The sequence below is a fragment of the Sinocyclocheilus grahami genome, unplaced genomic scaffold (genome assembly GCF_001515645.1).
Source record: "Sinocyclocheilus grahami isolate Dianchi unplaced genomic scaffold, SAMN03320097.WGS_v1.1 scaffold313.1, whole genome shotgun sequence".
Classification (NCBI taxonomy): domain Eukaryota; kingdom Metazoa; phylum Chordata; class Actinopteri; order Cypriniformes; family Cyprinidae; genus Sinocyclocheilus; species Sinocyclocheilus grahami.
This window is the reverse complement of record NW_015505492.1, coordinates 1,875,908-1,888,741: the sequence shown is the minus strand read 5'-3', so window position 1 is coordinate 1,888,741 and position 12,834 is coordinate 1,875,908. Positions and strand designations below refer to the sequence as shown.

The 12,834-nt window shown below is 37.2% G+C and overlaps 2 protein-coding genes across 3 annotated transcripts; both read right to left on the bottom strand.

The window, feature by feature from the left end:
* Positions 1 to 358: 358 nt before the first annotated feature.
* LOC107601880 (glutathione S-transferase omega-1-like) lies at positions 359 to 4,141 on the bottom strand. Of its 2 annotated transcripts, none has more exons than XM_016294224.1 (8): positions 4,058 to 4,141; positions 3,824 to 3,834; positions 3,690 to 3,747; positions 2,776 to 2,884; positions 2,375 to 2,597; positions 2,171 to 2,272; positions 1,070 to 1,176; positions 359 to 792 (listed from the first exon to the last, which is right to left on the bottom strand). In XM_016294224.1, exons 3-8 carry the CDS (start codon positions 3,718 to 3,720, stop codon positions 642 to 644), a joined length of 723 nt encoding a protein of 240 aa, XP_016149710.1. In that variant the 5' UTR covers positions 3,721 to 3,747; positions 3,824 to 3,834; positions 4,058 to 4,141; the 3' UTR covers positions 359 to 641. The 2 variants fall into 2 exon arrangements, with proteins under 2 accessions (XP_016149710.1, XP_016149709.1); XM_016294223.1 differs by having other exon boundaries at positions 360 to 792; positions 3,828 to 3,834.
* Positions 4,142 to 5,191: 1,050 nt separating this feature from the next.
* Positions 5,192 to 12,206, bottom strand: chuk (component of inhibitor of nuclear factor kappa B kinase complex). The gene is made up of 23 exons (XM_016294215.1): positions 12,065 to 12,206; positions 11,850 to 11,914; positions 11,506 to 11,610; positions 11,281 to 11,375; positions 10,992 to 11,109; positions 10,829 to 10,898; positions 10,650 to 10,738; positions 10,477 to 10,566; positions 9,757 to 9,881; positions 9,561 to 9,668; positions 9,320 to 9,458; positions 8,999 to 9,193; positions 8,792 to 8,894; positions 8,526 to 8,649; positions 8,275 to 8,426; positions 8,123 to 8,184; positions 7,774 to 7,883; positions 7,635 to 7,684; positions 7,376 to 7,484; positions 7,094 to 7,241; positions 6,083 to 6,210; positions 5,869 to 5,968; positions 5,192 to 5,759 (listed from the first exon to the last, which is right to left on the bottom strand). Exons 3-23 carry the CDS (start codon positions 11,608 to 11,610, stop codon positions 5,700 to 5,702), a joined length of 2,280 nt encoding a protein of 759 aa, XP_016149701.1. The 5' UTR covers positions 11,850 to 11,914; positions 12,065 to 12,206; the 3' UTR covers positions 5,192 to 5,699.
* Between the last annotated feature and the right edge of the window lie 628 nt (positions 12,207 to 12,834).

Sequence of the window (12,834 nt, the reverse complement as noted above, 5' to 3'; positions counted from 1 at the left end):
CTGGTAAGTTTATGGATCACATATAATCCTGAGATCTTGGTGTATGATGGTGTCTCACTAGAGAAGTGGTGGACACCTAATGATTAGGGCTATTAGGGCCATTTATGCAAACACTGCAGGTTAAACTCCAGAGGTGTGACCACTGAACTGAGATAATGAAAACCCTGTTAAACCTTGAGCAGGGGACAGTACCTGCAGTTGGCATACTTATATTCCAGTATAGTAACGACAGCATTTATACTGGAATATCTCCTTACAGGCCATCAAAGAATGAAGCTGGTCTAAAAATGGATTAGTCAAAAATGTTTACTATGTTTACCGTGTAGAGAATATTTCATCTATTGAATGAATATTTATTTTATTTCATTGTACTGACAAATTTTGTTGTTGCATATAATTCCTTCTGATAAAGAAAAAATTATAATAATCAGGCACTATAACCTTACCAGTTATATAAGATTTTTAGATTTATGAATTTTGATTTCCACAAAGAGACAAAAAGGTTGATATACCAGGCATGAAATTCTCTTTTCATATTAATCAGCATCACAGTATAAAAGATGGACTGATATTAATGTAATTTCTGAATCAATATCTGTTAAAACAGACAGGTGTGTTTTACCAGAGAACAATCATTTATTCTATAAACCATAATCATAATCGGGATTTCCTTCCTTGTAGGACTTGTAGAACACCTTGTAGGTGTCGGTGCTGAACATTGTGGCTTTTACAGTGGGATCCTCTAACATGTGTTCAGTCCACTTCTTCAGCCGAGGAGTGTCATCCAAGCAGCTGGAAATTAGGAAGAGAGAGTGTTAATATTAGAAGAAATCATTTGCACAAGTCTAACTGAATTTGAGTTTCTTACCAATTTAGTTTAAATAATTTGTTTACATTTAATACTCTTTCATACTCATTAAAAAATGAAATTAACATCTTTTTTTATTATTGAGTAAAATGTCTGCATTTGTTTACTTCGGCCATAATCTACCATCTCTCTTTCTCTATTGCCAGTGCACTTAATAAATGTGATAGATGTGTAGATAAAAATGTGAAGATAAAAACATACTGCTTCAGATCTATCATCTCCATCCTCTCAAACCATGGCCACATCATGTAGTCAATCATTGTTATTGAATCTCCTCCAAAAAACTTGGTCTTCTTGTTGACAAGGGTCTGAAAAAAGCCATTAAAGGGGTCATACGATGTTGCTAAAAAGAACATTATTTGGTGTAATGAAATGTGTTAATGTGGTTTAAGGTTCAAAAAACACATTATTTTCCACATACTGTACATTATTGTTTGTCCTCTATGCCCCGCCTTTCTGAAACTCGTCGATTTTTTACAAAGCTCATCGGTCTGAAAAGCGAGGCTCTGATTGGCCAGCTATCCACTGCGTTGTGATTGGCCGAATACCTCAAGCGTGTGATGGAAATGTTACGCCCCTTACCATATTGTGATGCCCTGTCCGGCTGGAGCGACGAGACAAAAACATTAAAACCCATTATAAACGAGGCATTTGCTGCATCCAGTGGGGACATAATTACGGATTATAATTACTTATACTGTCTTTTTACGCATTGCATCGCGCCGCGTAAACATAAAACCATGTCTGCATTTGTGATCGGAGAAATGACAAACAACAAGCCCTACACTACACTGCTCAAAACTCGCGTTTGAATTGTCAGTGGCAAATTCTTTAAATATAAAAACGTATTTACAGACTGCGAGTCAGAACCGGAGGCCTAGACTGAGCGGAGGCCGGCTTGAGTGAGCGGCAGCGGGCAGGCGGGCGTGCATGAACATTTGGGCGCCGTTATGCAAATCTTCCCACATAGCGACGTAGACATGTGGGGGCGTGTTAGAACGAGCCGTTTTAGGTAGGCGTGGTTGACTCTTAACTTTTATAAAGAATATCTCTTTGGATTGGAGACTTTAGTCTTTGCAACTTTACAGATCTTCTTTATGCACCAAGAGCTTGTAACACTCCAAAGAGAAAGGAAAAATTGAAATCGCATCATATGACCCCTTTAAAGCACAATTTTAGCAGGATGTGAAACTGAGATCTGAATTCGACTGAAAAGTATCTCCTGAAATCCGTTTAACATCAGAAATACAATATTGGATCTTTATTCCACTCAGTTATGATATTATCAGTATTTCAACCAACCTCATTAAACTGGGCGAGTTTCTCTTTAAGTTCTGCTTCAAGTGCAGACACATCTTCTCCTTTAGTCTTGCCAACAGGGATATTATAGAAGTAGGGAGTCACCTAAAAAGAGCATCCATTCATATTGATGAAACCGTTGAATTCATTAAATCTAGCAAGACATACATACATACATACTATCCTGTGGAATGAGTTGGGAAATACCTTTGAGAAATGCTCCAGCAGCATTTTCTGTTGGGCCCTCTCAAACGGGTCGGATGGGAGTAGTTTCTTCTCAGGATAGACCTCATCCAGGTACTCGCAGGTGATTGGTGACTCATAGATCACATGACCACTCGGGGTCTCCAGCGTTGGCACTAAACCAAGAGAATTCTTCTCCAGAAACCAATCAGGCTTATTCTTCAAATTGATGTTGACGATGTCATGTCTAGGGCAAAATACAATTATTCATAGGGGCTTTTCTTTTCACTCAAAGCAGACACTACTGTTCCCCAAACATGTTTGAAATCATTTTATTCATGCAATGTCATGCACACCCTCTGCACAACAAAAAAGCCTCATACTAACTAAATAACTCACTAATGCCCATTAATGTTTGTACTCACTTAATTCCCTTGGCATTGAGCACCAATCTTGTCCGTTGGGCAAAAGGGCAGAATCTCATGCTGTAGAGCCGTATATGGTCCTTTGGCACAGGGCCAGGAGCAGGGCTTCCTGTGACACAATTTAAACAAAAATCATGTTAGAACTAATCTAACCATCTCTGCGGTGACATTGATGTATAGTAATGTGAGTCACTTGTACATGTTTATAATGATCCAAAATGCCTTTTCAAGTATGAGCTGGTTTTTATTGTTAACAAGAGCATTGCACATGATGTTGTCATTATCCATTACATTTTCATTATTAAAAAATTAATAGTGTACTTACTAAAGTTAATAGTCTCTAATGTGGATGAAATTTTAAGATATGAGATATATATTAATTTAAAGTTAACAGTCTCTTGTAAACTAACTCTTAAGGTTGACTGCTAATCCTTTCATAGAAACACTTCCTAAGTCACAACACAGGCGTATTTTGAAAATTACACTTGTTTAAAATCTAAAGCATAACTGGTATGACTCCTGCAATGCAATCTGTGACCGTGCTGATTCCACGAGTGCATGACGCAGCACTTGTATGGAATCCGCAGTCATAAATATCATATACAGTAGAGATTTGATAAAAGTGCAGTGTCATACTGCCGTCTGCACTAACACACCTGGGGGCCATAACGGTTATGTGACTTGTCAAGTTTTCATGTACAAGTTCTTGTACACAATGAAATAACAATGCAACTCTCCGTTTCCTAACATAACAAAGACACATCTGGACATGTTTATTAAAGACGTCATTTAAGATGATCGAGTAGATGTTATATAAATAGACTGTAAACATTGAATCTACAATAAAATACTTTTTTTTTTTTAAACATGCTGCTCTAAATTAAATTTTTTGGTGTCCCATAATGATTTCTTACCTTTTCCAAGACATTTCTGAGATGCTGCCATTATTTTAATTAGCAGTGGAGGTGGCAGCTGCCACCAGCCACTGGCAGGTCACATGACCTGTCAGTGGCAGCTCCTGCCAGCCAGTTGAAGATTGAACCCCCACTCAGAATAGACCTGGAAAGGTTGAATTAAATGTAGAAGTAAAGACAACTTCAATTTGAATACTACTGTTGTATTTGATCAACTGGACACAACAGAAAGTAGTTAAGTAGGAAGTTAGGTAACCACCGTCTTTTCATAAATTCAGTCATTTAATATTTCACCGCATCGAACCTAAATAAATAAAATATGGAAAGGATACAGAAAAGATATAAGGCGAACATAATATGACACTTACCTGTCTAATTGTATGACTTGCCACACAATTTCGGTGATTAATGGGAAGTTGGTCTATTTATTGTGTTTAGCGAGCCAATGATTAAACCTCAAACACTTCTTTATTTCAAAATAAAAGTCCCCAGTAAACATACAACCACTATACTCAAGTGAAATGTAATTCAAAGCTCAGCAATCACTGTAATGAAAGACCTTACACTTCATATTATCTCTTCTTCTCGACTAAATGTAAACTTTATGATGATCATTTAAGTGTGCAAAGCATTTTAGGTTAAATTGTCATTTTGATGTGATTTATGTAACATTTACATTTTTAAATGTGAGCATTCCCTTCTGCAGAGGTGTAGTGACTTGGCATTCTTGGCAATGGCACCCATTTGCATGATGAATGGCTTTCCCCCCTGTATTTGCATACTGATTTGTGGTTGGTTTAATCATAACACTGCAGGCAATATTTTCACACTTGTCTTGCACTGCCACTTGCTTCAGGACATGAAAATGATATCACAATTCTGTGCTGTGTGAGATCTTTTGAGGAAAATTGTGGATCCTAAAATAGACAAATTGTAACATTTTACAAAACATTTTCAAAAGTCTTATCTTCATAGTTGTGACTGAATTATCAGTAACAAGCTCCAGTTGATTACTGCAGTTAGAAGAAAGTCTTTTTACACCACACAGATAACAATGGATATCACTTTATTTGTCATGTATACAGTAAACACATTAAAACCTAAGTGTTCTTTCAAAAGATGCTTTTAACCCATGCCTGAAATATCCTCAGATAATAATCCAACAAAACAAACAAAATATAATAATATGCAAAATCTTATACAATATTTTGTGATGAACTCTCGTGTGACGCTGATCATCTTTGGACAAAACATGGTTGAAAATGTGACGTAAAAAGGGAATAACATGACTGTTTTGATTAAAATTATTGATTATAATTTGCCCACTGATGAATGATCTCATTCATTCTTATTCGCTAATACCTGATATGAAGATTTCTTTTGCCATCACTGCCAAATCCAAACTATAAAAAAAGACTGTGCTGGTATACATCTGACCAAACACATTTTCATGGGACCTGTGACTAAAGAGCTATGCTTTTATCATCCTCAACATTGTTCTGCCTTTCTATTTGTCTGTTGTAAACCTTTACTTGGGGCCTCACAGAATTCTTAAGATTTCAAAAAGTGAAGCTGAAGTGCATTATTTGAACATGACCAATTTCATTGCCAGACCTCACACCTTTCCAAACATTCACAGTGAGCCTTTAAAGTGCAGATGCGGAACTACCACAAAGAAAGAAAAAAAACAACCACCTAAAATGAAAGTAAAATCAGCCCATACAGAGAACTATGAAGTGAATAAATACATTTCTGGAGTTACATTGTTACATTGCCTGAATTTTCTTTGCATGTTCTTGGTTCTGTATTAATTAAAAATGCATCCTCAAAATATATAGAGAGTTGCTACAAGACTGCAAAATGTGATTTTAAATGAATTCAGATACTGACAAAGTAGTTACTCTATGATTAACAAATCATACAAGTCAACACAACCCCGATCCAGTGATGATGAATAAATGTATTTAAAAGAATGACTTGTTATTTCCTGTCACAGAGTTCACCATGACTCTACAAACGTTGTGATTTAGCAACCAGGGATTCGTATTTAGTCCAGCTCCAGTCTTGAGCCTGTGTGAAAGAAAAAAAAGCAGTGAGTGTTACAGCAGCAAATATGTGCAGTCATGATCATATACAGAATTTCTATGAATTTCATAATAAACCTACAAAAAGCACTTACCATGATGCTCTCTGATTTCTCCTCAGTGGTTTCTTGCAGTAAACTGGTAAGCTGACTCAAATAGCGCTGGTTCTCCTCAAGTAAATGATTGACTGAATCTCTGAAAACAAACACTCGTGATCAAATATGCTGATCAACTCAACTTGAAACCTATGAGGTGGTGTTAGTATCACTACTTGTAGGCCGCTCACTAAGGCTTGGAAGAGAAATTTACCCCTCGTGTGGCACTTGCAGGGACATGGGCAGGCGAGAGGAGCACTGGGCTTGAGTCTGGTTCCATGTTGACAGCGAGGAGGGCATCTCTCCACTCTGACTCACAGAGCTTCGTGTGCTGTTTTGTGCCTAAACACAAACCCATTCAATCACAATTGTTGGTTAAGCTAAAAAAAATTTTTTTTTTAAAAGCCTTACACAGAGGCATTTTAGAAATGCTTTGAATATAGAATTTAAAGTCAGAAGTATTCATTTGACAGTATTAGTTTTGCTTTGAGTTTTCAACGTACTAAATTTCCAACCGTTTTTACAGTAATGCCGATGTATCATTTATTTGGTTTGAATAATTTTACACTATTGTTCAAAAGATTAGGGTTAAAATATTTTTTGAAAAATCTCTGCTCAAATGTTCACCAAGGCTGCATTTATTTGATCAAAAACACAGTAAAACAATATTATTGTCAAATATTTTGACAGCTTTCTATTTTGATATATTTTAAAATGTAATTTACTCCTGTGATGGCTAAGCTGAATTTTCAGCAGTCATTACTCCAGTCTTCAGTGTCACATAATTCTTCAGAAATCATTGTAATATGCTGATTTGGTGCTCAAGAAAAAAATATTTTTATTATTATGAATGTTGAAAACAGCTGTGCTTCTCTATATTTTTGTGAAAATCATAATACATTTATTCTGGATTCTTTGATAAATAGAAAGTTCAATAGAACAGCATTTATTTTGAACTAGGAATCTTTTGTAACTATGTAAAAGTCTGCCACCTTTGATCAACTTTATGCATCCTTGCTAAATAAAAGTATGAATTTCTTAAAAAGACTGACTTTTTTGAGCAGTAGTTTCTGTCTATTTGCCTTTTGGTTTATGTCTATCAAGTTCCAAATAGATGGAATGATCAGATAATGGCCATCACGCTAATACACACTAAACCATTACGATGGAAAGTCCATGATCATGTGCCTATCTGGCCCTGAAACATTAGAAGCATGTGACTCACACAGGCAATCTTCAGTAAATGCCAGAACTCTCTCTGTCTCTTGATCTGCATCTGCATAACAGTGCTGTCTGCCTCCTTAATGCTCTCCAGTGTCCTCTCAATTTTAGGGAAGAGGTCGATGATCTTCTGCTTACTCAGAAGGATTTTACTGCAAATAAGACAACAGCAATGCTGGATTTCATCCATAAAATGCAACAGCAGCATTCATTTGTTAACTAGCCGCAGTTTGAGCCATCACAATCCTCTTTGATTGTGAACTGGATGGTTTCAAAAGCTTTTTACCTGAGGTGTGCATATAGATCCCTCAGTACCCGGTCCTGATTCTGGACAGTCTGTACAATGACCTTCACCATCTCAGAGCTGTCACTGTAGCCGTGCTGGGGGTCTGGCACTAAGGGAAATGAAGAACACTTTATCCTGACCCCAAAAACGTATATAACAGTAAGAATATGTAAGGAAATTTTGCCTACACAGATAAATAACCCAAGAACTTGGAATGAGACTTGGGGCGAATGAGCATGCAAGATGGGATTGTACTTACTTTTGCATTTTGCCTTCAATTGTCTGTAGAGTTCAATTGCTCTGTCTTGCCTGTGATGAGACATGATTTCAATACAGAAGGTTTAAGGGGCATCTCTGCTGAGAAGGTTCAGACAGTATCGCTGAAAGAATGAACTTACAGTTGCTCCATGACATCTCCTTGTCGACGAGCATAAGGACTTCTCTGAAGCTCAACAATTTCTGAGTGCAAAGCCATTATTTCCTCATCCAGGTGGCCGATCTCTGCCACCTGCAAAAGCAAACAAAACCTCTAAGTTGTTGCTAAAACAATCTGCCCTTGTTGAGCATAAGAGAGTTCTTAAAACTTAAAAACTTACTGACCACAAACATTTAAACAATAGTGTGTTTAACTTTTTAATTTTAATGTGACATGAAGAATACTTAGATGAGCAGTTAGATATCAAAACAAATGTATCAGTCTAATTTAAAATTTACATGTATGTAAAATGTATAAATTATCCACAGCACCTGTACAAATGCAGCGGCCTTCTCCTCATTGTCCTGCCAAGCCTTCAGCATCTTTTCAGAGGCTTCAGAAAGAAAAGAAGTCTTTTTAGATAATCACTAATGCAATAATACATTTCTGACATGTCAAGGAAATCTAGCACATTAAAACGTACATATGCCGTACTGCATCTGATCACTGTACTTCTCCAAGTCGTACTGTATGCTGCTCTTAAAAAAGTCAAGCTTTGCTTTGAGCTGCTGCGAAAAGGAGAACATCATGTTCTTATATCTCGTAAGGTTGGTGTTGTAGCGGAGAAGGCTCAACCTACAAACACACAAACCGAAAAAACATTGACTTATGAGCAGAAAAGTCCCAAAACACAAAATATACACATTAATGAGGATGGCAATATACTGGACGTACATGGCTGCACGCTGGCCCTGGAAGAGGCGGCTATAGTCTTCTCTGAGGCCACAAATGTAGCTTACCGCCTCACCCCAAACCTTTTTAAGGGCACTCAGAGGGAGCTGAGTTTTGGTTTCCCGCACTGAAACAGAATTAAATGGGTAGAGACTTTGAAGTTCTTTGGGAAACTCAATAAATGTTAAAATCCCACAAAGTCCCCCCCCCAAGCAATTTAAATAAACAAACTATCTATAGAATTGGCACATAAATAAATCAATTCTTACCGATAAAGTTCACACTCTCAGGAAGTGTTCTAGCTGTTAGAGGTCCTGAGTACTTGGTCAAACTTTTGTCAAACAGATATACAATGTAGCTGTCCCATCCTCTCTGATGATTAAAAAAAAAAAAAAGGAATAATAAATTGCTAATGATTTACTAAAATGACCTTTGGAAAATTAAGAATGCATTCAATAGGCTAAAAAAATACTTACTACTCCATCTAACACACACTGTGCAGCAGGTTTCCTGGGGTCTAACATGACTCCTGTTTCCTGCAGAAGCTCTTGATTCAAAAGTTCGATGTTGGTCTCGGTCTCAATCTTTTGTTGCAAAGAATGAAGCCCTTCATCTGGGCTAAGCAGAAATGAGTGAACCTGGGTCGTTGTCATGTTTAAGATGTGCACAACCTACAAAACAAAATCATATTTCAGCTAGTTTTTCTTTGCCTATTTTGCATTACAGAAGAAAGCCTACATTTATTGCCTAAATATGTAACATTTTAATGAAATGATGCAATAGCGCCAAAGTAAAACCTTCATGTTCAGCATTTGATCTAGAAGAGCAAAGCATTGGGGCTGTTTTGTTTCTGGATTCAATCCTCCTCCCCCCCTCTGTACTGGGTCCCACTTTAGCATCAGCTGTAGCAGCCCCTCTAAGGGCTCCAGTAGTGTCCTGCAGTACCAAAAACAACTAGTCAACTCAGAGACCCAGAAAAAAAAAAATATAGTAACAAAAATGATGGTGCAAGAAATGCAAGGTCTGTATAAAGGCTACCTGCTCAGATTGTTGGGGTATGGAAGGCGGGTGGAAAAGCGGACTTCGCCATTCATGTCTTCTACAGCCATTATGTCCTTAGGACCTTTGTTTCGCACTTTGCTTGTCCTAGAAAAAGAGAATATGTTGTATTCCATGTGAAAAAAAGATACAAGCATTGTGGCATAATTGATATGTAGGTTTTCAGGGCATATACCACTGCACAGGCTGAAGATTATGAAGAAACGGCCGAAATCCACAGCAGCACTCAAAGATCATGGTGCCAAAGCTCCAATAGTCCACAGTGACTGTGTACGACTTGCCTTCAAACAGCTCTGGTGCCTGAAACATTCAAAATGTCACATGACCCTTCAGAAATCATTCTAATATGCTGATATGGTGCTTCTTATTATTATCAATGTTGAAAACAATCATGCTGCTTAATATTTTTTTTTTATAGAAACCATAATACATTTTTTCTGGATTCTTGATGAATAGAAAGTTCAATAAAACAGCATGCAACTAAAACATACTTTTTTGTAAGATTCTAAATGTCTTTACTTTCACTTTTGTTTAATTTAAAGGGATAGTTCACCAAAAAGTGAAAATTCTGTCATCATTTACTCGCCTCCAAGTTGACAGTAGCCACTAACTTCCATAGTATGGAGAAGAAAAACACTATGAAAGTCAATGGCTACCATCAACTAACGTTACCAACATATCTTCTATTGTGTTCAAACTCATACAGTTTTAAAACAAGTAGAGGGTGAGTAAATGATGACAGAATCCTTTTAACGCATCATTACTAAAGAAAAGCATTCATTTATTTCAACAACAACAAAACAAACGTACTGAACCCAAACTTTTGAACAGTAGTGTCATGTCGACTTATTGTGATAATTGCTTTTTCTCATCACTGATGAATGCAAAGACATACCAGATATTGTAAAGTCCCCACAAATGAAGTACATAGGCTCCCCTGGTCTAGGTCTTTGGCATAGCCAAGGTCGATTATCTTGTGGACAAGCTGCAGATACATCAAAACAAGTCTGGTTGGAAAAAGTATGTCAATATTACAAAAATATTGACAAACTACTGAATTGAAAATACCTTTCCATTGATATCTTGTAGCACAATATTCTCTGGTTTGAGATCTCGGTGAATTATCTTATTCTCATGCAGGTACTGGATTCCAGAACCTGTAGAAAATAAAACAAACTGTTTTACTTACCACCCTTATTGATCGATAATAAAAAAATACTGATAACAGTTTGGAAATGACACATTACCAACATCATTGAGTAACGCCAACACCTCACTCTCTTTTAACCCACAACAATTTTCTGGTTTGCTGAGTAACTACAAGATGCAATACAAGGATACAAAGAACGTAAATGAGTTAGTAAAAATGTCAACAGAGGGCACATGAGACATTATGCAAAGAAAAAGCACCTTTCGAAGGTCTCCCTTGGAACAGTATTCCATGGCTAAAAGCGGTAAATCATTCAAGGCAATGTGCATCATCTCCTCAGGCACATCCTTTGCGGTCACCACATTAAGGTGCTTCAGCCTGAAAAGTTGGGGGGGGAAAAGATGAAAAACCCCCTCATACGATACTGTTAATTAATTAATTATATATCACATATATATATATATATGTGTGTGTGTGTGTGTATACATACATGAACTATATTTTAATAAAAAAATAAGTCAAACATTTGATTGCTATAGATTTACACACTTTTTCATAATCTGGATCTCTCGACTCCATCTGTCTTTGTTTTTTGCATTAAGTTCAAGGCGACAGAGCTTCACAGCAATCTTTTCCGAGGTTTCCTGCAATAAATAATAATCGTGAGGAAAATTCACATTTTCTTTGTCTTTACAGGTAAGATAACTAAGCAAAGAAAACAATACATTCCCACATCAACATTACTTAACAGTAACATCAAAGGCAGAGCATTACCTGATTTTGATACAGGTAGACATGTCCAAATCCTCCTGTCCCCAGCCTCTCCTTCATAAGCCATGCCCCACAGACCTGATTCTGTCTGAAAGGAGGTTTCTCCATCTGTACACATCAGTAAAACACCTCATCAGACATTTAACGTATAATGGCTGCTTTCAACACTACGACAGCTACTCGTGTTTGATCACGATGTAGGCCTTATACAGAGGCTTCTTTACTGTAAATACCGTAGATTATGCTTAATAAGTGATATATTTTTATCTATGGATTAATATTTACTTAGATATGGTGACACAGCTAGCAGGCGAGCTAATCCAAAGTATCAGCCGGTGATGACTTACCTTGCGTCAGTTTGTGTTTCTAATTTGCTTGAACCGACCACATCTGATGTGGAAAATTGTGGGACCTGTTAAACGAGCGTATTAATCCATGGGAAACAACAAAGCTATCCATTTCATCCTAAAACGAGCATCGGATGTCAGATTTGCTAACTGGCTAACTAGCTCACGTTAAACGTAAACAACTCGATGTGAACTGTTAGCCTGCAGTCTCTTACAAGCCTACAAATGTCAGCTTTCAATAACACCAGGCACGGTAAAACGTCGACCAGAGAGCACCTGAAATTCAAAACAACTAAAAATTGCTGCCCTAAATTGATGATTGATGATTGGATACAGTCAGCTGCTACTCCAGTCAAAATCGACACAATGTCCGCGCATGCGCGGTGCGTCAGTAGCCGCCTGGGTTTCATCAGCACTGATCTAGGATCAGTTGGTCATGGCCGATGCCATATGAAGAAAGCCAAACAAAGTTCGCGGAGCTGATCTCAAATCAGCGTGGTCGGCGAGGACCTTCAGAAAATGGTATCCGGTTGTTGTGAGAGTAACTTTGTTCAGATCTTTAAATCATAATTCCTTGTGAACTCTGTACGTGTTCTATATGAATCTATTTGAATCTTTGGATTCATAAAAACTCAATTCAATAAAGATTAAATAAAATAAAATAAGATAAAAATGAATTATATATCACTGATGAATGGAAAGACCAGATATTGTAAAGTCCCCTCAAATGAAGTAGCCTGCATAGGCCCCCCTGGTCTATCAATATTACAAAAATCTAACTACTGAATACAAAATACTTTCCATTGACATCTTGTAGCACAATATTCTCAGATGAGCTAATCCAAAGTGTCAGCCGGTGATGACTTACCTTGCTTGAACCGACCACATTTGATGTGGAACATTTTTGGACCTGTTAAACGAGTGTATTAATCCATATCCATCGGATAGACAGACAGACAGACAGAAAGACAGACAGACAGACAGA